This window comes from Protopterus annectens, chromosome 9.part0, assembly GCF_019279795.1.
Source record: "Protopterus annectens isolate FY-2018-M chromosome 9.part0, PAN1.0, whole genome shotgun sequence".
Classification (NCBI taxonomy): Eukaryota; Metazoa; Chordata; order Ceratodontiformes; family Protopteridae; genus Protopterus; species Protopterus annectens.
Window position 1 is genome coordinate 1,158,199,735 of NC_056743.1, and position 24,794 is coordinate 1,158,224,528.

Genomic DNA, 24,794 nt, shown 5'->3' on the forward strand with positions numbered 1-24,794 from the left:
CTTAAAGTGCAATAAACAGTGTAAAATGCAGAAATCACTTAAAGTAGCAGTAAAACAGGCGAAATGCAGTCGCTAGCTTAAATAACAGTGGGAAAGCCACAAAAAATACTTATATCTGGTAGAAAGTCACTCTTTTAGCTCTCTGCTGCTTGGATCACTCTGCAGGCCACCACGAGGATCTGTGCTGAGTTGGTACAAGCTGGAAAACGCGTGTTTAGCGGCTCACTCTGGAAATCCAGTTTGCTGGATTTTCTGTTTCTGTTATTTCATTCTCTCGAATTTTGGCTAAAAGCAGACTTAAGAGGACAGTGTTTCCTGTCCTGGTAGCTCCATGCTTGCACTATGATGATGCAAATTCAGTTTTTTTCTGCACTAGTAGGTTGGGTGTCTTTCCACTGATTTTTGTAAGCAAGTAAATATGCTAATGCTGCACTCAAGCTGAGTGCAACATATCTATTAATGGAATGGGTTTTGCATTATCGTGCATTTTCCAGGCAAGGGCACTGGAACCATAGGATCAAAGGAGTGTGTGCACCCCACACACAAACTTTCCACAGGTTCATTGTCTTAGCCCTTAGCTAACTCCTTGGCTCACATTAAAAAAAGTCATTCAAGTATCATAGCAAAGGCTTGTTTCTTTATTTTCTGTTAAGGCACTTGAATAAGTATTTGTTTTTTCACTATTTTTAAATAACAGAATAGTTTGTGTTTGTCTTGTGGGGGGCAAAACAAGAAATGTTTTGAAGGTACTACCCAGTGGTGGATTATTACTGGGACATTTGGGGTGTCTGACAGCCAGAAAAAGCCTTGAATAGTGTTATATTGTCCATGTCACTAACTGAAGCTCAGGACAGCAGTTTTTTTGATTCACATTGGTTGCTGTCTATTGTGACACCAACGTACTTGTGGTGGAGGTAGAGCAGACTTTTAAAGGAAGGGGCAAGATAAATGGCAAGTTCAAATTGCTTATCTGACTCCCAAATGCGAAGAAACATACACATCATAGAAAAAAAAGTAGAGTATCTGTTTGAGCCTGTAGTGCCTTTTATTTTTTCAGTTGGCCATACATTTGTGCGTATAAGTTAGTAGACAAAATAAAAAAATATTTTTATAAAGATTGCTGCCACTGGGGTTAGAGAAGGAATTCCCTGCATTTTTATTGTGAATTGCCTTGAGGAAACTCACATATGACCTCTTTTGTACATAACCTGTAAAGCCAGGATATTAGATGGCATATGTTGTCACAGTATAGAACTATATTGACATGTGGTCTCTTATATAATGCTAGTAAATCCTGTATTTCAGATAGCTTTCGTTGCTACAGTCCAGTAGTGAGTTTAGCTTTCACCTGAGGGTTACTGACCCTCTGCATAAAAGACTGGTTAAAACTAGTATCCAGGACATATATATAATACACTTGCAGTATCTCAGAAGTGGATACTATACATTTTCAGTATAATGTGCAGTAGTTTGAATACCATGCCTTCAAGCAGCCAAAACTGTGGAGTCAAAATCCAAGACATGCTGCATTGGAATCTGTTTGGTTAGAATTGCAGTTCTAAGTGTGTTTTCTAGCTAAATATCCTGATATTACCAGAAAATGTTGTAATAATCTCAAAGATAGACACAGATATAGCCTTTGGCTTTATTTTATGTACCTTTACTGCCAATTCATTTTGTATTATACTAATGTTTCATTGTGGGTGTTGTGGTGAACGTCTCCTCAGTACACTGAATAAAATAATGGCATACCATACTTCCTTATTGATTAGCCAATACATCAAGTAAAACTTCTCTACATTTTGAAACAAAATATATATTGTTTCAGTTTAAAATGTTATGGTTACAATGCCATGCTTTCAAGTAACTAAAACTGTAAGGTCACATGTAGAGATGTGCAGTATTTAGAAGCTCTAATGTTAGAACTGCAATCTTAAGTGTGTTTTGTAGCCAACTACCTAACATTTATACACTATACTTGGTTTTCATCTGTGTTAACAGTGCATTTCTGCTTAGTGCTTTCAGTACAATAATGGCCTAAAATACTTCTTTACCAAGTTATCAATGTATCATTAGTAAAAATCCTAATTATTCTCCAGAGTACAGACAGGCTTTTTGTTATTGATCTCCAGTTTAGGCTAATATACAGTGAACTGCATTATAAGAATGTAAAGTCGTGGAGATATCTGCTAGACCCACAGGCTAAGTACATTGTATAACTAAAGGTCATGTATAGCACTCTGAGGAATTTACTGTAACATTTTGAGCTACTGCAGAGAAATGGCCCTTTATTGCTAAGTGCCACCAATATAATACGTAGGCATTTTGATGCTCCGGTATTGTCACCTTCTTCACAAAATATATACGTTTTATTTCATTAAGCTGAAAAACTCTGTATGTATCTCAGTCATGTTATCAGTGTGTTGTTATGAAACATGAACCAAAATACTCTTTCTAGTTAAAAGTAATATTTCTTTCATTTTTTTATGTTCCAGCAAAGTACTTATATATTCTATATGCTTTCACAGGTATGCACATATTTCATATTCTGTTTGCTTCCCTTATGGTATCAGATACCAAAACATAAATGAATATTTGCCCTGTTTTACATCAGTAGGTACCCCTTTTAACCACTATCCCCCCACCGATTTCATCAGCTTTTGGTAACACTGTTTCCAGGCAAAATGAACTATAAACTATGAAAGTCTAATATCTAGTATTAGTGTGTGATTTACTAGAAAATTAAAAGTTTTACAATGAATGGTCAGAGTAAAAATATTAGGCAAAATCAGGGATGTAAGATTCTGTGACCTTAGGCAAAGTCAGAGACAATTAAGAGTTATTTACTTTGTACTGTATGTAATGTGCTTGTGTGACAATGAAACAAAAACAACCTTTACAGTCCTTTTCACATAAAAAGGAACCCAGACTGTATGGGAGTTTGAAGACCAGATTAACCAACAAAGTGCAACTTACCTTAAAACTGAAACTTGGACAAGAAATACAAGTAAAACTGCCCCAATCTGAAAATACTCTCTCTCTGAACCCCTTTTTACTTCCTTTTGACCAAATAATGGCAATGCTGACCCTGAAATGATGTCAGCACATCAGCAAGGAAACAGAACTTCATGCAGTGCAATCCATGAGGGCAGAACATGTTATGGCTATGAAGGGCGTTTTTTTTTTGGAAGAGATGTAGTTGAAAATAAAAGAGATAATGCAAATTTAAATTATATAAGGACAGCTACTAAGTAGAAAACTACTAAGGGAATGCATTTTGAGAACAGATAGACTTCTTTGAGTTTCAATGAGATCTTTAAGGTTTAATGTCTAGAATTGTACAGCGTAAAACATTGCTGAGTTGCAGGACAGACAGAAAATATTCATGAACTTGTGATGACTTGTGGTGTCTAGTGAATAATTGTTCAAAACACAGTGAAGCACTGATCATTGTATCTGTCCTCAAGATCTAATTAGTGGTGTCGAGGTCTGCAATCTTCTCAGAGACAGGTAACCTTTTTATTCACTGCATCATTACCAGAATAATACATGCCTTGACCTGCACACAATCTCACCGTTATGCAGTCTGAACAGTATTGTTCAGCATAATGGTCTTGATTAAATCGATCTGTGGTACAGTTTTTCTTTTAGTTCACACACTGGTGCAGAGGTAGCATTGTTGCCTCACAGCAAGAGGTTCTCCCGTTCGATTCCTGGCTTGGGTTGGGAGTGCCTTCTGTGTGGAGTCTGCATGTCCTCCCCGCGGTCGAGTGGGCATTTGAAAGACATGCGTTGAATGAGCGTGCCTTCATTGAAGGTTGGGCATTGGGCTGGCAACTTGACACCATAAAAACAACTGCCAATCATTAGCGGACCGGAGTTCCGCTGCGGCGACCCCTAACCGGGAAAAGCCGTAAGACAAACAACAACAACTAATGAATACTTTGCTGAATATGTATATTGTGAAAACACAGCCACACAAGTACTTATGAAATCTTTTGCTTTCCTTGTGAAGTCGTGAATTGTCTTCTTCATGAAAACTTGGTGCAGAAGGCATAAAAACAAATGGTTTCTTGTTACCTTCGGGCATTCTGTGAGAAACCACAGTTCTTGTTTCATATGGGCAAGTCCCTGTCAGATGAATACTGTTAGAGGGCATCTGTAGACTGTAGAAAAGTTAATGTTGGAAACATTTCCTGTTTTAGTCCTTTCCACGCTACATATTTGCACAAAGGTAATTCATAGGGTAGAAAAAGGTTGCTAGATCTGGTAGAACTGTTACAGTAATTAAGCAGATTGAAATATGCTTACAACTTAGAAACAGCTGCAGTCGATGGTGCCTCTTTCATGGCTTTAGTCTCTGAAGGACATAAGCTTTACAGCTATGAAATGGCTCATGGACTGAACTCCTGTTTAAAAACCACATAAACAAATTTGCTTTTTTTTTAAAGACTCAGACTTGTTCTCTAGTTTTTCCTGCATGGTCTGTAAATGTTCTTCTGGTATGCCCAATTAACTATTCATCATCCAGATAAACTGCAGTACTCAGCACACAGTATCTCTCTAAATGAAGATACAAGTGATACTCCAGAAGAGAAGTTAAAACTGTTGCATGTATATGTGAACATTCTTTTCATTATTCATGAGAAGTATTTCTTAGACTGATTTTTCAATAACATTTGTTGATAAGCATTGTTTTATATCGGTTCTAAAATTCCCAATGCATTGGGGTACCTTTGCAAAGAGCCTGTATCATCCTGCAATGCTACCCCAGTACTAAATTCAAAACATGCAGCCATAGATATGACATTATGCTGGGGGTGGGGGTGGGGGGTGGAGCACTCTCTACACTTCCACAAGCTGTACAGACACCCACTATTCCATTCGAAGATAATGGGATTCTCCAATATTCTAGGTTAATAAATACCATTACGTATTCGTGGCATATTCTGTCATTAGCCAAGCCTGTCACATGACTGTTGGGTTCACCAGAGGTCATCTCCAGAGCACTGCCTGTATAAAAGCATGGGTACTGCAAGCATAATAGCCTTCCTTAGGTGCCAATATTGACATGCTGTTCCCAGCCTCACCTCACATTGCAGTACCACCTGAATGCCACATGTGTCAATCATGCAGGAGAAGTAAAAACTCTGTAATGCATGCCTCATGAGGTCCAGCACTACAGGGCAGGGCATGTTGCGGTGCTGCTGTAACAAATCACCATTCCAAATTTTGAAAACTGCATATTTGGAGCTTTGCCATGTGTGTACAAAGGTGAAAGCTGTAACACTACAATGTTGTGCATGTATGTGGTACATGGCTACTCCTCACACCTCTATGCAGCTTGCAGTACAGGCCCACCTGTATGTAGGAAGTAGTATTGCAGTTTTACAATAAATGGGAAGAATGAATGTATAATTCGGTTATTCATTGAAGTCTTGATGGTCAAGTAGGTACAGTGGAAAGAAATTATATAAGGAAAATTAGATCTGAAATGTAGTTATGGACAGTCAACACGGGAAGTAGTAAAGAGACATTTAGGAATGTCTGTGAAATTTGAAGATTATACTTGGAGGCAGCATCTCACTTAGTGACATGAAATTATGAGAAATAATGAAGTGTTACCACCGAATTATATTGCATTGAAAACATTTACGGAGCATATTACTTTAGTGGGAAATGCTGGTATGAAAGTTACTTATAAGGAAGAGGAAGCATTACATTTAATAGGTGTTGAAGATACTGGGCAAAGAGTGCTAAGAAGCTAGATGAACAAATTTCAGTTAAACTGGAGAGAATTATAATGTACATACATTTTTGAGGGCAGTAACAGCATGACAAGTCACACTTTTGCCAGGCTTTTGATTAAGAGCTGAGCATCAGAAGGTGCCATTATTCATGCTAGTCCAGAGTTTTTTCTACAAGTTGCAAAGCTTCTTGAGGTAAATAACATTTGTGCTTGTGGTGAGGCACAGCCTGCTGCACCCTGTCTAGTAAGGATGAAGTTCTGCAGCCGTCCAATTAAGGCTGTGACTCTGACACACCTGCATGGCTGAAGAGAGTCAGATAAATGCACAACAGCACTGAACAGCTAAGTAATGTACAGTAATGTACAGTACATTGTCAGAAAACTGGGAAATGGTAACGGATCGGTCTGTTTTGAACAAATTCCTACTTACAGGTACATGAATGCTAACCTTTATGATGACAATAGCACTGGCAATACTGCTATGCCTTGAGTCCAAGAGACAGCAGCTGCTTTGCCTTTCCCTATCATGTGTCCTATGCATGTAAAAATCACACACTCGCTGTTGTCCTGAGTAATAAATTTTTAAACTGAAAGCACATTATTGTATAAACTTATACTCAAGTATAAAGCCTTCGTATTTGTGCTCACAGGAAACAGAAAACATTTGTTTCTTAGAAATAAGTTCATAATAGCTAGCGAGGAAGCTAAGAAAGAAGATGAAAGGGTTTAAACAAAGATAGCATAACATTGCTGAAGATGGCATCTCCTTTTCAACTGCAAGAAAAAAGGTGTTAGATTAGTTGTATAGTATGATGAGTAAAATGAAAATCCTGTAGCAAAGTAACTGTTTAGGGTGAGTAGGAATAGCAGTGTAGAAAGAGTAAGCATTCAGTGTCATCAATCAGGAATGAGTTGTTAGGTTTGTCAGTACTTTGTGATGTCATGTTTGAAAGGCACTGTCAAACATAGGTGGTAGAAGATGTGAGATACTGGGGTGGATATGGGGAGGTAATCGAGGACAAAGGGAGGATTGAGGTATGATCATTCAGTCACCTGGGTGATCACAGGCAAAGTAGTGTATTCACCTGCAAATGCAGAAAATGCATAACATGAAGGAGGCAGACAGGACTGAGAAAATCCACAGAAATCACCTAAACTTACTTTACAAGAGAATGTTAGATTGTTGTTTCTCCAGTGTCGTTCTTGATAACTGGATCTGTATCAGAAAAATACATTCCTTCCATCTGGAAAAAATCCTTTACTATATCTTTACACAAAGGTGGCATATCTACAGAATTTAATAACACAGACCCATTGCAGTCCTCTTCCCCTATCAAAAATACTTGGAACAATATATTCATACTCAACTTCTATTTCACCTAAATTCAAATAATCTGCACTCCCAAACACAGCATGGTTTCAGACCCCACCACAGCACAACCATAATCCCTCCTTCATTTCACCGACACTGTAAACCAGCATAGGAGCAATGGTAACCTAGTGTCAGCTATGTTCCTAGACTTAACCAAAGGATTTAACATTGTATCACACCAACATTTATTCACTGAACTCTCTTCTGTAGGTCTCACTCAGTCCTCCCTTATATGGTTCCTCAGTTAACTGTCTGGAAGGCAATAAACAGTCAAATGGCAAAATGACCTCTCCTTCTCTCTCCCAACTACCATAAGTGTCTCACATGGCTCTTTATTAAGAGCCATTCTCTTCAATATTTTTATAATTATGCTTTACACTGCCATATATCAAGCGAATATAGTATAATGCACAAATTATTTGATTTTAATATGCATATCTCCTACATTATCCAGCCTCAGAGAAATCACTCAAATTTGTTTTTCTTCAAACAAAACTTGGATGAAAATTTTAAACCTGCTGTTTAATCCCAGTAAAACAAAACTGATGCTGTTCACTCCAAAACATTATCTGGATGAAAAATTTAAACCTGCTCTTTAATCCCAATAAAACAAAACTGATGCTGTTCACTACAAAACATCTCAATCAAAAACAGTCTTTCTTGGTCACATCTGCAAATAATACTAAAACTGAGGTATTATCACATAATAAGTTACTAGGCATTGTGACAGATGACAATTTTAAATTTGACCAACATATTCTTTAAATGGTTTACTATCAAAAGCTCGAAACTTACAACTGAGAATGGTGGTTTCCGCAACACACATCATCGACTCATAAATATTAAGTAGGTCCAAAGGTCGACGCAGCAACATCGACAACGTTCTGTCGATATTAATGCTGGCAGCTGCCATTGCCAACTATGCTTCATGTCCCTGCCTTGTGTATGCCCTTCTATATGGACAGACACATGAACGTCAACATTCCGTCTGTTGCTCCAATCATGTTTGAGGAGGAGCCTGTCGTGTAACTGAATTTCAACATTTTGATTGTAAATCTCCTTAAACAATTAGAGACGTACCAGAAATGTGGATCCTTTTACAGGGCAAAACATTGCCTAACATACCCAGCAAGAAAAATGCTAGTCACTATCCTGTTTGCTACAACCCTCTTATATTCCTCACCTATCCTTATAAACCTAAGGTTTAGTCTAAAATCTAAAGTAGTCTTTGTTACAACAAAGTAGCTGTATATGCTACCAACACTGCACACTGAACTCACCACAACCAACCCTTTAAACAGCTAAACTGGCTAGAGCTTAATATCTGCCCTGTCATACTTTCAGCTAGTTATGGCATACAGACTTATATTATCCTTAAATTGCCCTGCATTAAAAAATATACTATTGCCCACACCCCCACAACCTACCTACATTCTGTTGATAAATTTCTGCTTAGCAGTAGTGTAGCAAATAACTCATCAGGGGGACTCCTTATACTTGTGTTATATCTCCAACCTCTGGAACACCATCTCTAAATAAGTAAAATGACTAACAAAATCCAGCTCAAATAATACTTTACCCAGTCCTGGTCATGTTCATATTTATCACCAGGTTGAGACTTCTAGTAAAAAAAAATCTAATTATTTTTATCGTTAACTTTTTTGCCTTTTGCACTTAAGTCAATATACCCCTCTTTTTCCCCCTCTTAAACCCCCTCCTCTCTCACTCATATGCTATTACCACTGTCCTCTAGTACAATATTAATATATTCTCTCCTACATAATTTTGACTTCATTATACTTTTGAACTCTTTATAAACCTATACAATACTAAAATATCGCCTCCTACATAATTTTATAATTTAGGAAACAAACAAAGGCTCAAGGACACAAAGTCTCCAAAGCGAAAAAAAGTAAAAACAGGTTTATTACTTAGCAACTAAGCAGTATGATACAAAAATAAATGGTTAAGCACTTTTTGTCTTCATTTAGTAGACTTCTTCAGACCTACAACAGTAGCATAAGTGCTCACTTTAATACAGACCACGGTTTCAAAAAACATTAACAAATGGTATTGCATAAGTAATTAACTAATTAGGCTTTGTTCTATATGCTTTGCTAATAGGGATGACACAATGTGGTAGTTGCCCCATTGCAAATACATTCATGTAGGTGCATCACTGCACATAAACAACACACATTTGAGTAAAAGAAGAAAAGTTAATTGCAACTCCAAAATGAACGTATATGTGGCTAAATGTCAAAATTGTGATTCATTCTAAGTCAGTAAAACCGAGCATAGAATGAGAGACCGCATATATGAATATATATATTGTATTAATAAACACAAACTGGACAATGCTTTAGCAAAGCATATAGAACAATATCCAAAACATGTATTTAAATTCTGGATACTTGACCAAGTGGACAGTAATCCAAGAGGGGGTCCATTCACCTTATTATTAGAAAAGTTGGAATTGCTCTGGCAAATTCGTCTCGATGCTTATAACTTTCCAGGATTGAATGACGTGTTCTGCCACATGCTGTTTAAAAGTGAAAAGCTTAATGAGATGAAATACTGTAGTAACAACATTATAGAAATGATGTTTTACTTATTAATTTTTTACTTGAAAATGTTTATAATGTAAGGTTAGATAAATGAGGAGACTCTTTACATTTTTACACAATTTTCATTTATGATTTTCACCATATTGCTGCTGCGATAAATGTATTCATGTGCTTGTTAAATAAGGCAGTTTTAAAGAACAGGAAAGTGCATATTATGTTCACAATGCTATTTTAACTACTGTTCCTTTAAATTTTAAGATGGAGAGACCAGCTGATTTTAATCATGGTTAAACATGATTATTAAAACTTGATTTTTATAAATGTTAGTATCTGATGAAGTTCAAAGAAGTATTCAGACGAAAAGTGCTTCATTAACCTTTGCGGATTCAGTCTTCAGTGAAGTTGCCAGTTGTTTTTGTTTTAATAACACAGTAGGTGGTTTAGTGGTAAGGTTTTCTGGTAAGATCTACCTTACGTAGCTGTCTTGAATATGTATAGTACCTGTGCAGCGAAGCAAAGAAGTGCCAACTAATGGACCTGTTTGTGAACATTAATGTTTCATTGTTTAGTTTTTGTAATACAGTCTAAGAGAAGCATTGTTTGAATAGCAACCAAATTGTTTCTGCTTGTATCACAGCTGAATTAAACCAAAGATATTATTTTCCAATGCTAAGGCTTAAAACTATTTTGTTTTGCTTTTTCAGAAGATGGCAGGCACACCTTACTGGAAGTGGCAGAAAAGGTAAGAGAATTAAGTTGAGTTCTTTCAACAGAGGTACAGAAGAGAGCCACAACCTTCTTTTTTTTTCTACCTCCCAAACTTTACTAGCTTCCTTTTTTTAGCCCCCCCCCCCCAAAGGTTTGTGTTCAAATGTATACACTTATGGGTGTGCTTATGTATGTTTGCATTTATATTGTCTGAAGTGGACACAGGACTTTGCTGTCAGGTGAAAATGCTCCTCTAATCCAACATTTGTATATACACACACACACACACACACACACACACACACACACACACACACACACACACACACACATTACAAGGGATGCTACATAATTCAAGTGCCAGATTCAAAAAAAACTTGCTTCAAGTGTCATGACATACTGTGGTGTAATCCTGCCCTGATTCCAAAAGACTTGCTCTCGGTGTAAGTGATTTACTTTGGTGTAAGGCTTATCTATAAGGCAAGCTTACACCAGAATGAGTCACTTACACTGAAAGGAAGTCTTTTGAAACAGGGACAGGCTTACAGTCACTTATACCAAGCACAAGTCTTTTGGAATCGGGCCCCACAAATGTGTATGAAACCATATAGTGCCGCTTTGCCATCACTTGACATGCTCCACATTACCGTGGTGTACTGCAAGTATTATTTTTTTCTTTTTGTTAGTTAATTCTTGTTTACTAAATTAATGCTGGATGTTGTTTGACAACTCTGCGTTGAGATTCGTTCAGAGTGAAATATTCTTCTGAATACAGTATTTACGCTTCCTTTGTGGTTCAAAACATTTTGCATTTGTTGGTTAGCAGTATGCTATCTTGGTCTCTGCTGTTTCTTTTGGCTTATTACTGCTTGCATTATTTCCAGTGATTGTTCCCTTTTGATCTTTTCTGTTTTCTTCTCTGGGGACTGTGGAGCTGTTCTGCAGGTCATGGCCCTTTTTGTACTAAACATTTTCTACATATAAGCAGGTTTTGTTTTTTTCTGTTACTGCACTCTCTGTGTTTTTTTTTTTTTACTGTTAGTGACCTGGTAAAGCTTGTTTATTGCTAACCACCATACTGACCCTTTATATCTAGCGACGTCATCCATTATACTTGTTGCTGTTTACTTCCATATGACTAGCACAGGGCCCCAGTTCCTTCTTTCCTAACACATGTCCCCTAATAATTAGTGCCATGGCCTGATTCCTTCTGCTTCAGTTTGTCCCCTAATAACCAGTGCCATATTCCGGTTCCTTCTATTTAAGTACTCTTCCCATATTAACTAGTGCCATGTCTCATCTTGTTCTGGTTCAGTACTTCTCCCCTAATAACTAAAGCCATATCCTAGCTCCTTCAGTTCTATTACTTGGTTAATAATAACTGGAGACAAGAAACAACTCTTCCTGTTTCAGTGCTCATCCCGTGTTTAGTGCCATACTTCAGATGCTGTTGTTCAAGTTCCTAGTCTTCTTTTTATTTCTTTAAGCAAGAAACATCTTTATTAAAATTATCATATATTTATACAAATGAAAACAAATCATACTGACATAATTTTAGTTGCAAACATTATACACAACAAACCATGTTGATATAATTGTATTTGCAAACATTATACCACTTATAATCTATCCAGTCATTGTCAGTCAGACATTTTATAGCTCATTCAGATCCTGCCTTCTTTTAAACCCCATTCCTCTTCTGCATGTATTGTTCCCACATTTCTCATTTTCCTATGTAATTAGCTCCTACCCTTTTCTAAATATCCCAATTCCAGTTGTTTTATCTCTGTTACTATATTCACTACTTCTAGTAAAGTTGGTTTAGACTTTGATTTCTATTTTCTAGTAACTGCTTTTTTTGGCAGCCACCATAATTAACTCAGCAAGGCCTTACTATGCCTAGTCAATTCTGATTCTGTATCATAGCTCAAAAATAATAATTTCCTTAGTTATACCAGTTTCCTCACCCAGTATCTCTGATAGAGCAGTCTGCAGGGGATCTTTAAAGTCTGCCAACTCATTACACTTCCAGAAAATATGTTCCTGCTTACCTAATTCTTCACCATTACACCTCCAACATTTGCTGTCTACCTGGGGAAAATTTCTTTGGAGTCCACTTGGGGTATAAAATACCCATGTAACTACTTCCAAGCAAAGATTCTAAATCTTCTAGACCTTGTTGCATATTTGAGAGACATACATATATTTCACATTTTTTCTTTGTGAATTGCTTATCCAGTCCCTATTCCCAATCCTTTCTAACCTCCTTTGATTGATTATTATAGTTATCATGCAATATTTTGTATGCTCTATTAATTATACTCTTTTAACAGTGGCTTCTGTTCTAGATTCTACTAAACACTCCACTAGTGCTGGTCTTTTGCTTAGCCCCCCCCCCCATTTCTTTGTCTTTGTCTATACTCTCATATCAATCCTTGATAGGGAAGGCAATCTCCATCTTGCAATCCAAATAAATTATTGGCATCTTTCCATTCTATTAACTTTCTGTCTCTAATTATTTGCTCCCAATACCTTGGTTCTTAGTTCCTATCCTTCTTTTGATAGATTTTCCAGAATTAAGTACTCTGGGTATTATCTCTTGCTGGCTGTTGTCCCCTAATTAGAAGCATCATATGACAGTTTCTACAAGTGCCTATTCCATAGTTATTAGCACTGTGTTCCCTCTTCTGTTCTTGGTTGTCACATGATTTTTAGCAGTAGGTTCCTGCTTTTATGGCAGGCTGTCCCCTAACTATTAGCACCAGGTCAAGCTTCTGTTGTTGGTTGCCACATGAATTTTGGTACCGACTTCTGCTATTGATTGTCTCATAATTACTAAGCACTGAGCTCCAGCTCCTGTGAGCTGTTGTGTAATAACTAGCTCCAGGTGCTAGTTCATCCTATTTAATGTCTATATAATACTAGCACAAGGTCTCCACTCCTGCTGCTGAATATCTCTTTATTGCTAGGACTGCACTAGGTCTCCTCTCTTGTTGCTGTATTTCCCTTAATTACTAACTCTGGGTTCCAGCACCTGTCTTTTCAGTACTTTGCTGTCTCTAGATATCTGGCAACAAATTCTAACCCCTGCTACTCCACTATGTGCTACTGCTTGGGCAACTGAACTGTTGCCATATTTCTAGTACCAGATTCTAGCCCTTTCTGCTCCATTGCATTGCCCTCTCTGGGACTGGGTCACTGTTCTTTAATTATTATCACCAGGCCAAGTCTGCCTTTTCTGTAGTAACTTCTCATCTGTGAGGTTTGTTCTGTTAATTAAAGGGCCTATATTGTACTGCTAATTTATCTGGATATATATATTAAATAGACACAAATAACTTCCTATCGTCTTTTCAGTTTCTGGTTTACCCAGCCTCCTATTCATTGATTAGCACTCTTTTCAGCAAAAATAGGACTGTTTTTTCTTTTTTTTTGTAATGAAAACCACAGCAGTCTCTGAATCTCACTATGTGTGTTATTTTTGGGGTGGGCTAGTTTAACATAGTCATCCATGACTATATACATACTGCATAAGGTAATCTCACAGCTAACATGGCTTGTGTATGGTCGATGAAGAGACATTTGCTGTAATGCCTCTTCGATAAGATAATATAGACCCCTTTGAAGCTGATAAGAGTGCACATGTTTAGAGGGGTACCCTGTAGTTAGTATGGAAATTCAAGTTTTTAATGCCAGCACAAGTGATCAAATGGTTTTATGATCACAGAATGCCATCATTACTTTGTGATAGGTCAATGTGTAGCATGCATTGGATGGGAATTTGCCTTTTCTCTGATGTTGTACAATCTGAGTTTGTACATATAGGTAGGAGGGTGCAGAAGGCTTGCCCCCTACAAAAAATGGGATTTTGTTAGTTGCTTTGCTTGGTTAGATATTTTGAGTTTCATTCTTTTTGTGATTGTTCTTTTGCTTTAAAACTTTGTTTTTCAAATTTGTTTATAACCATCTAGCGGTATTACATTTCACGTTCAGTAAAGCTGTAATTAAGACGTTGTTTTCTTATATAAATTGACTGATGCATAAAGAAAGAAATTTTTTAATTTATTTTTAGTGAACTATCCCACTTCAGGCCATTTTCAGCCATGATATAAGCAAAAATGCCAAGAGTAAATGCAATATATTCAGACAGCATACTGTGGCTAATCAACTATAATGGCTTTGAGAGAAATATTGAGTAGCTGGAGAAATCCAGCCTAGAAACATGGAAGACATTTGAAATCCACATAGACGATAACCTGAACAAAGGATAAAACTCTAAAGAAATAATGGAATTGAACTATGAATCCAGAAAAACTCACCAATCATAACACCTGTATGCTTTATGAAACAGATGTGTACAACAGTAGCAATGTTATACAGGATAACAAAATTATACTCCAAAATGTTCCAGTCAAATGCCAAATAGTAGTCTGTTAGACAAAGAGCAATCATTTGAAAGGTTTCACACAATAATTTCACAATTGCCCAGTGAGTCTAAACTTACTGTTCTAAATGTAAATACCTACTAACTGTTCTACCTATGTAAAAATTGCATTTCAGTGTTATACTGTCCACCTGTACCTGACTGCATGACCTTATATATGTATTTAGTAACACTTTATGTAACCTTCGTAACCATATTTGTATGTATTTCCATTGCATTATGTAACCTTTGTAACCATATTGCTTATTGGAGCTTTTCTCCCCGGGCCTCCACTGAAAATAGGCACACCACTGGCCCAGTGGACTTCCCAGTAATCAAACTGAAATAAAATAAAATAAATAAATAAATAAAATAACCACATGATGTTTGCAGCATAAGCCTCCCAAAATGGCAAGGCTCTCAAATATAAACACTTAAAAAAAAACAGATTCTCAGTAACATTAGACTACATCCACCTCACATAGTATGGACCAGAAACACAGACCTGCTGCTGAGACTTTTAAATGTAATGTGCACGAACCACAAATACTTCTCAGACATTGCACAAACAAAAAGTATCTTCAGCAACTTCAAGAGCATTGTAAAAAATCAACAGCCAACACACAGATCCCAAGGTGTATGTTTCTAAGCCCATAAGGCACACCACCACACAGTCCAATATATTAGTCCTAGGAAACTCCTTTGAGAGACACACACATGCTCCACTCCCCAGGATAAGTAAAGAGAGAGTCACAGTCAGCTGTCTGTCAGGGCAATGATCCATCAGATTAAACACACGCACACACACACACACACACACACACACACACACACACACACACACACACACACACACACACACACACACTTAGATTTTTTTTAAACAAGAAACGCCTTTATTAAATCATCGAGTATGACATAAGCAATCATACATTTATATAAATGAAAACAAAACATATTTACATAATTTTAGTTGCAAACATTATACATCATTTATCTGCAGTCATGGTCAGCCAGACATTACATAACTCATTCAAGTCTTGCCTTCTTTTAAACCTCAACCCTCCTCTGCATGTATTTTTCTCACAATTACCATTTTTTTCTATGTAATTTGCTACTACCCTTTTCCAAAAATCCCAATTCAAGTGGTTTTACCTCTGTTACTGGTCACTACTTCTAGTGCAGTTGGTTTAGACATTGATTTCCATTTTCCAGCAATTACTTTCTTGGCAGACACCATGCCTTCTTTTAAATCTCATTCCTCCCCTGTATGTATTGTTCCCACAATGTCAATTTTTTCATGTGTAATTTGCTCCTACCCTTTCCCAAAGTTCCCAATTCTAGTTGTTTTCTCTCTGTTACTATATACACTACTTCTAACATAGTTGATTTAGAATTTGATTTCCATTTCTAGTAGTTGCTTTTTTGGCAGGCATCACACACTGAGATCATTGAATCGTAAGTATCAGTATGACTGTATCATAGTCCATGTGGGTGTAAATGACTTGAGATGTACTAGTTTTTGGACCATGTGCCCTAGGCCATTATGAGCCTAGCAGTGAGCATCATTCAACCTTTGTTTGACATTGATTTCTGTTTGGTCAAGGCTAATGTCAAGGGTTTCTGACTGACAATGTTTGCAGATGATTGCAAATTGAGTGCAACTATTGAATCCTCCAAGACGGAAATATCCACCAGGAAGACTTCGCACAGATTAATAACTGGTGCCAGAGTCATGGGCTAAAGCTCAATGCTAAAACATGCATCATAGTATTTTTCAGAAAGTCTGCCACCCCAGAAAACTGCTACATTGACAATACAGTCCAAGAGTAAATGCTGTAGTCAGGGATGTGGGAACACATGTAGACAGTGATTTAGCATTCACGTGTCTACTGTAGTGAAGAAGTCCTTCTGAAGTGTACAACATATAAGCAGGGGTATCACGTCTAGATCCAAACATGTCATCATTCTGTTGTACTCTTCTCTTATAAGGCCAGTCATTGAGTCCAATGTCCCTTTTGGGTATGTACCTGTGCAAGTATATGCAGCAACTGGAGCATCCACACATTCCACACAAAAAGAATACATGGTGTGGAAAACAAGTCTTATGCAGTCCATCTTCAAAGCCGTGTCCTTGTATTCAGTCTCCTACAAGCTACTAAGAACAGACTTCTAAGAGGCGACCTATACCTGGCCTACAAAGCATCCTCCAGTTCAGCCTTAGTGGACCTTTTGCACGTCTGTAAAACAAATAGCATTAGGAACACTAAATCTGGAGATGTAATCCTTGCCTACAACGTGCTGGAGGAACAGGTTTGTGTCTCAGAAGCTCCTGCTTCTCTGGAACAGGCTTCCCATCCATATTAAGCAGAGTTCATCCCTGCACTTATTCAAGTGAAGCTTAGATCAGTGGATGGGGAATCATAAATATACCCTTGGTATAGCACCTGTGTCTTTATTAGAAAGAGAAATCTTGTAAATATTTGACCATCCATGCTCAAATATGTATACCTCCAGAAAATGTTTGGGAACCAATACCGATCAGATTTTTTTGGGAAGCATGGCTAGGGTTAAAAAGCCCTTTGGGTCGATAGCCCGGTATTCTATTATGATACTGTGATAATACTTGTCGAAACAAAGAGTTATATTAACTGAGTAATACCTGTATTTTGGAAAATACTGCCTTCAGATTGTAAACAGTGAAAGAAAAACACACTGAAATCATTTCAGATACTGAGATACTGACAGTGCAGTGAGCAAAACCTATAATCTTTGGTAATCGTTGATGACATGGTCAACCATGTGAGGCAGCATAACTTTCTGAGATGTAAATATTTTTTCAGTGTACACTGCTGCAAAGGATTATACATCACAGCTGAAAAAAAAAATCACACTGGCAACATGTAATGACACCTACCTTACTGAAGAAATGGTAAAAAAGTGAAATCACGACAAAAGAAAGATTACTTTGATGAAACCTGAAAATCTCAATTTTTTATAGGCATCTATCTCCATAACAGCATGCAAGGAGTGACAGGTCCTAGACTGCCTATTTACTATAACCTGCAAGCTATATATCAGGGAAAGGGCATATCTCCCTCAGTCGGCATGCTTCCCAATGCCTCTGAAATGTTATCCAAATTAGTTCTAGGCACTGCAGTCAATGTCAGTCTCAATACTGAGGCTGTATTGAAACCAGGAACAGGATCCTGGGTTTTAGCACAAGGAAATGTTCTGATAATCCCCATGTAACACTAGTAGTCAGTTTCTCATAAGGCCATAAGGATCTGTGAATCTCTGGGAACACATTTGGTGTTATGGATGCTCTTGGTGTGGCAGTCAGAAATGCACAGCCTGGTGATTGGTCTGTATAGGAGAACATAAATTTGAAAATATCATTCTGTCTTACCCTGGAGTGGCTTAAGACTGTATATTGTGTTCCTGCTAGGGATGCTCATGCCTCTTCATTCATGCACAGACTTGCAAGTAGCACACAGCAAGTATGCATTGAGAGTGTGTGGTTTGTAGTCATCTACAGCTCAGGTAATAACTGTAAACTGAACAAATGGACTGCAAAGGGAGACTATAAACCACAACTGATTCTCATGCTACAACAGGAAGTTTATGTACAACTCATTTCCTCTTTTTCCTTTCCTTAACCAAATCATCTTTTTTAACCAGAACAGATCAGGCTAACAAAACAGTGAGGTCATGCCGATGAGGCATAAGGCACAATGTTATTTACGACAGAGCAAATTCTTAAGTAAACAAAAGTTATTTCATCCTCTGCAATTTTATGTCTAAGGCACTTACAACTTCCACTCTTTACAAGTTCTTGCATACACTGTCCAGTTACAGTCTGTTCTCTCTCTGTGGTCATTTCTGGTTCTTGGTTACTGCGTTGCCCTCAAAGCAAAACATTGTTCAAATGTACTAACATGCATTGTGGAAAGTACCCTGGCAGATTCCCAGCCACACAAATGCATGACTGAAACCCTGTGTACAGGACTATTATGACCAGAAAATGAAAACAGAGTATTTTGTCTTGATGTTCCCTGCAGCATAAATTTCTCTGTATCATGTGAATTAGTATTTTTTCTTATTCTAGTCTTAAATAACCTGATGGATGTAAACATACTAGTATAATTTTGTGTTTTAGCTAAGCATTTCCTTTCCCATTGTAGAGTACATGACCGCAGAAAATGAGCTTATAGTGCCGTACCCTCTCATGCGGGATATTCTCCTTAATCACTTAGAAAGACAGTAGTCAGAACAACTTTCAGAATTTCTGGGCAGTTACTTTCATATATCTTTGTTTATTGTCTTCCTCTACAAAGTACTGAAATTACATTGAAATTTTAAGAACTCAGAATGTTCTTCTCACATTCATTCATTCTCTCTGTTATCCAGAGGCATACATTTCATGGCATTCCAGTCTCCATTACTTGCTCATCACTGAAAGCAAAATTACGTGTCTTCACACAGTAAGGTTACTATGGTAGAGACTCAGTAGGTTTAGGGAAACTGTAAGAATGTGAACTGCCAGGGTTATACGCATCTTGCTGTGTAGGCTTTTACTAGTATCAAGAAGATGAAGTCCTCCCAAAAAGTTTTGTGATAATCCATGAAGACCTAGCAAAATGACAATCAAGGTGAGAAACAGCTAAGTTGTGCTTTACTTATATGTGACAATGTATAAACTATTTTCAGGTCTATATTAATTCAGTGAAAGACATACTCATTGAATATGCCTTCAGCGAACATCAGCCGCTGAAATTCAGTTACCCGAGTAATTTTTTCCATGGTTCGCAAACACTTGCCCACCAACTGTCCAGAACACACAACGGACTAAATCAAATCCACCCAAGCCTCCCACACTCCCCAATGTGGGGGGGCTACACCACCCACACCCCCCTAACTATGTATACCAACTCTGAGATTGCACTACAGAGGGGAAAATGGCAAAGTTAAGGTGATGGCCAAGTGTTTGCGAACTGTGGGAAAAATTCTGCAGTTCACTGAAGTGAGTTTTGGAAGCTGGTGCTCCTTGAAGACGTATTTGATGAATACGTCTTTCGTGGAACTAATATAGACCCATTATTTTCTAGTGTTGAAAATGCATTCTGAGAAGAGGAAAATTTGTGTTTAAGGTGCATTCATCCTTTAATATTTCCCATAAACTTGTCTTTCTTTTTTCTTTGCTGCCTACTGACCAGCATGCCCTATCATTGGGTACACATTGGTAAGACAGAGCTGTCTTGCACACATAGCACCAACCTTCATAGCTGACTTAGGCACCTCATCATTGTGGGGGCATCTCCCCCCCCTCCATGGGATATGTGTGCTTCCATACACATGCTTCCCTGAGAGCTAACAGTGCAGGCTTGGAATTCTCATGCTCACATGACTTTGCTGACATGGAAACAGTTGGCTGACCGGAAGCAACATCTTTCTCTTCCAGAATGGGCAACCTGGAAGAAGCTGTTTATTCCTACCCTCCCCTGCCCAATGTTTTCAGTGCCTGAGGCACTAATCTGTCTCAGGCCACAGTCAGGAATTTATTCCTCTGTGCCCCCAGAGCAATTTATCTATATTGATATATATATATATATCTTTTTTTTGTGTAAAATTATCCTAATCCAGCCTGAGTACACTGTTAAAGTTGGACACAGCAGTTTTCACTAAGAATATACTAACTTATTACATGAATAGGCTTTTCATGTAACAGTCTACCTAACAGTTTAGAAATTAGCAGTGTAAGTGAAATAAGGCACTCTGTTAGTGTAACTTAGTAACTTTCCATTGTGTATGCATTTTACAATTAACTGGAGTTCTTTTGGGTAATAGCGGGAATAAGGATATTGATTAACTAAGTGGTAAAACTCAAGTAATTCTTCCTGTGACGTGTCTGTTACCACTAACATATTACACATTAATGTAAAGATGTTTTACTCTGACACCCCCCCCAAAAAATGTGAAGGTGTAAATACTTTGTAGACCTGTTTGCTGCACTTGCCAGTTAGAGCAATCTTATCCATAGGTTCATAGGTGTGTACTAGGCTTATGACCCTGGAGCCTTTACAAGCCTAGCCCATAGGATTATCCTGGCATTGTGCCACCCAACCTTAGTTCCTAGTGCCTCTGTCGAGTAGAGCCACTGAAGTGATCCCCGGCATGATTTTTCTATAGGTTCAAAAATTACCAGCCCTGCCAGGTCTTGAACCCAGGGCCTTGTACACCCTAGTCAGAGCAATGTACCACTACCCCATTTTTATGGTTTATTGCTCTGCCTAGGTTCTTCTTTAGAACATTGGAGCTGAATTTCCTACAAACAAAATGCAAAGCAGTCATGGTTTAGCAAGTTTTATGCTCTCAGTACTTTGCTGGCTTTAATAAGTAACGAGTTCTTAACAGCGCAGTGCTCCCTTTAAAGTACCAGACTCAGGAATGCACCATCTTTTTCTAAATGGCACATAATAAAATAGTTGTTCTTAAATGCAAGATTCAGTATTGGTTCTAGGCAAGCTGTAAAGCAGATGATCTAGTAATATGTTATATCTGAACTGTGTCAAGTGCATTACACGTCACCAAGATCATTGGTGTAAGCTTTTAAGCTTTTATAATAAAAAGGCCATGAATTCTTAACAAAAGCACATCAGGCACATGCACCATCTAATCCTGTGTTACATACTGATATTCAAAATCCTCTTCGATTCACTTCCCTTGCAGTTTTCACTCGATTACTACCCACATTACTGTAATCACATGGAACACACAGCGGCTAGTACTGAGAAGCCTGTTTAAAAGAGAAGTTGATGTAGTTCAGATTTTCTGTTATTTTTGTCTCACTCCTGCCTCTTGCCCTCACATTCCACCCATCCATTAACCTGCTGCCCCATCCATTCTTCCAGGACACCATCAGCATGCACCTTGTGTGCGTTTGTGTGTGTATGTGTGTGGTTGGCCCTTGCATGTATGGCATGTGTAAGTGTGTGTGTGTGTGTGTGTATGTATATATATATATATATATATATATATATATATATATATATATATATATGGTTCCCCTTCACAAAATCGAACATTCAGAAACTTGAAATGCATATGGCCGATGCCATATGCTCAAATTTCTGAAGCTCGACTTCGTGAAAGGGAACTACAAAAAAAAGAACATAACACAAAAAAGTGTTTCTGCAGGGGGGGCCAGCCCCCCTGTACCCCCCCACCAGCCCCCGCTACTTATTTATTCTAACTCCGAGATTGCACTACAGCACATAAAGCGAAATCTCTCGTTCTGCGCTGTATGCCATTCCCCATTCACACAGTCGAGCTTCCACAATTTTGAGCATATGGTCTCAACCATATGCATTTTGAGATTGTGGCCATTTGACTTTGTGAAGGGGAACCATATATATTTTATATATATATATATATATATATATATATATATATATATATATATATTAGTGTGTGTGTGTAATGTGTGTATGGTTGGTGTGTGTGTGTGTGTGTGTGTGTGTGTGTGTGTGTGTGTGTGTGTGTGTGTGTGTGAGTGTGTGTGTGTGTGTGTGTGTGTGTATATATATATATATATATATATATATATATATATATGTATATATATATACACATGGAAGATTAATTTTATGACACTTGACTTCCTGGTGTCGTAAGGGTAGTTTAGTACCAAGGTGGATATCATATGGCAGGAGGAATCTGGTATTTCTTATCTTTACTCATGGCATAGGTACAAAGGGCATTTAGTGGGATGATCTCAGTTACTGTTACAGGCACTTAGAATGACTGCTGGAAACAATGTGGCTTGTCAAGTCTGGTGCTTGGGAGTGGTCTGCATGTTCAGTTAGACCATGTAGCTGCAACACACTCAGTCCTAACACCTCCCCCCAAGCAACTGTTCAGTCAGTCCCCCGACAAGATATTTGGTACCGTTAGCAAGGTTAAAACCCAGGCTACAGGCAATGCTTGTAAATAGCCTGCCCCTTGTGTCAGTAGGACAATATAATTTTAAATGGTAGTGTTTATCATCAGATCATTGCTGGTTTACATATACCCAGCTGAAAACATTATACAAGGAGGCAGCACTCGAATTTACATGTTACTGATTTCTGTTTTGGGTTAACATTATCTTAAGGTGCTTTATTTAGAAAAGACCTCAACTACTTTATGGCGGGTAAAGATATAACCAAATAGTACAACAGATTGTACTGATCAATGGGATATGATAAAGCAACATATAAAGTCACAGATACCTAGGTGAGAATTAGAAGTAGTGGAAAATGCAAGAAGGATTAAAGTACAGTTTTATAGCTTCAGAAAGGAAATGTAACTAGCTTAGCAGCATTAATTCTGAGCCCTAACATTTTAAACTTTTTGAATACTCCATACATAAGAGCAGCTCTCAGCCTTTTAAGCATTGAAACAATACCCTGTTATTTAGTTAGATTAAAAATATTGTGTTCATGTGGATGTAAACACACTCACAGCCAGAGCAAAAATAAGAAAAATAAAAGTAATTCACAAATTAGGGAAACTTCCAATCTGCCAAAAATGAAAATATGTTTTAGTTGGTGTCCTCATATTATTAACATATTGTGATCTTCATCATGCTAAGTAAAATTAGGATATAGAGTTAAGCCACAGTTCACAAAACAGAATCTCAAGAACAAAGAAAACTTGACAACACTAAGACAAAATATTTAATAAAACCTTAAAGTGAACTCATATTACTGTAAACACATGAAGTTCAAACAAATGTGTTTACAATAGTATGAGTTCACTTTAAGGTTTTAATTGGTCGTTAATTGATGGGTTGTGTGTATGATGTATATATAGATGTGGTTTTATTATGTATTGTGTAACACTGACGAAGGGTTATTTTGACCTGAAAGCTTTGTTGTTTTATTAAATATTTTGTCTTAATAGCATTGTCAAGTTTACTTTTTTCTGGATCTTCATCATGCTGTCAGTTCATCTGTTTTCCAGGAGGAACACTGTAATGCCTTCAAAAAGCAAACTGACTCCTTGTTAACTTTTATCTTGCATCCCTTATATAAAATCTGTTATAGATTTGACTACCAATACCCTATTGCCAGGAACTGACACTTGGGTAGTCCCCATACACAGTAAGAGTTTGAGGAAAAAACTTTATTAGACCACACAACAATCTCTCAAAAGGCAACTGGTCCTTTTCCATACCTATCCTCTCCTCCTTAAGGACGTGTCCACGGGACATAAAAATGTTTCATTTCTTATCATGTGACAGTGCGAGCTAACTGCATCCACTCTAATACTTAAAACAACATTCCTCATGCCTCTTCTTTCCAGGGATACTGTAACTGCCCTTACTTTCTTTTCCACCCTTATTCCTCAGTTCGGGCTCTGCCCATTCCTGTCTTTTGTATATTTACTGTGGTCAAATGCATAATTTGCATGAAAACTCAGGAAAACTGCAACAGATTACCTTGTTATTACAATAAGACTGTAAATTGTTTGTTTTTGATTTTATAAAGCCTTTTTTGAGCAGCCTACAGTGACAATTATAACTCAAAATGATCCTTTTTTAGACCATTCCACTAACCTGGTTAACAAATGAAACCAAGTACCTGGTTAATTAGGTGGAACACTGTCAGCATTACTGCATTTATCGGCAAACATAGAGACCACCTTGTTCACCTTCCCTCAGTAACCAAAGCTTTTACTATAAAAAGGTTCCTTGGAGTCTTCTTTGTATGCAGTTCAATCACAACAATTATAAATAACATGGGAATATAAGCCATATAAGCCATTCTTGTGTTGATGGCATGTCCCTTTTATCTGGTCAAACAAAGCAAAATTACCCACTAGATGACAGTAAATGGGTGCATGCTGATTGAGAAATCAGATGCATATTTCTACCTTGGCCGTATTCATAACCTTGACCTTCAGTAATCAGCATAGAAATAGATTTGTTAAGAC

General features: G+C 37.6%; 1 protein-coding gene across 1 annotated transcript in view; it reads left to right on the plus strand.

The window, feature by feature from the left end:
- Window positions 1-24,794, plus strand: part of CAPG (capping actin protein, gelsolin like) — a 315,146-nt gene that overhangs the window by 115,498 nt on the left and 174,854 nt on the right. The window contains exon 2 of the mRNA XM_044084038.1: window positions 10,393-10,430. Within this exon, the coding sequence (XP_043939973.1) occupies window positions 10,396-10,430 (35 nt within the window). The 5' untranslated portion in view covers window positions 10,393-10,395. The remainder of the gene's footprint in view (window positions 1-10,392; window positions 10,431-24,794) is intronic.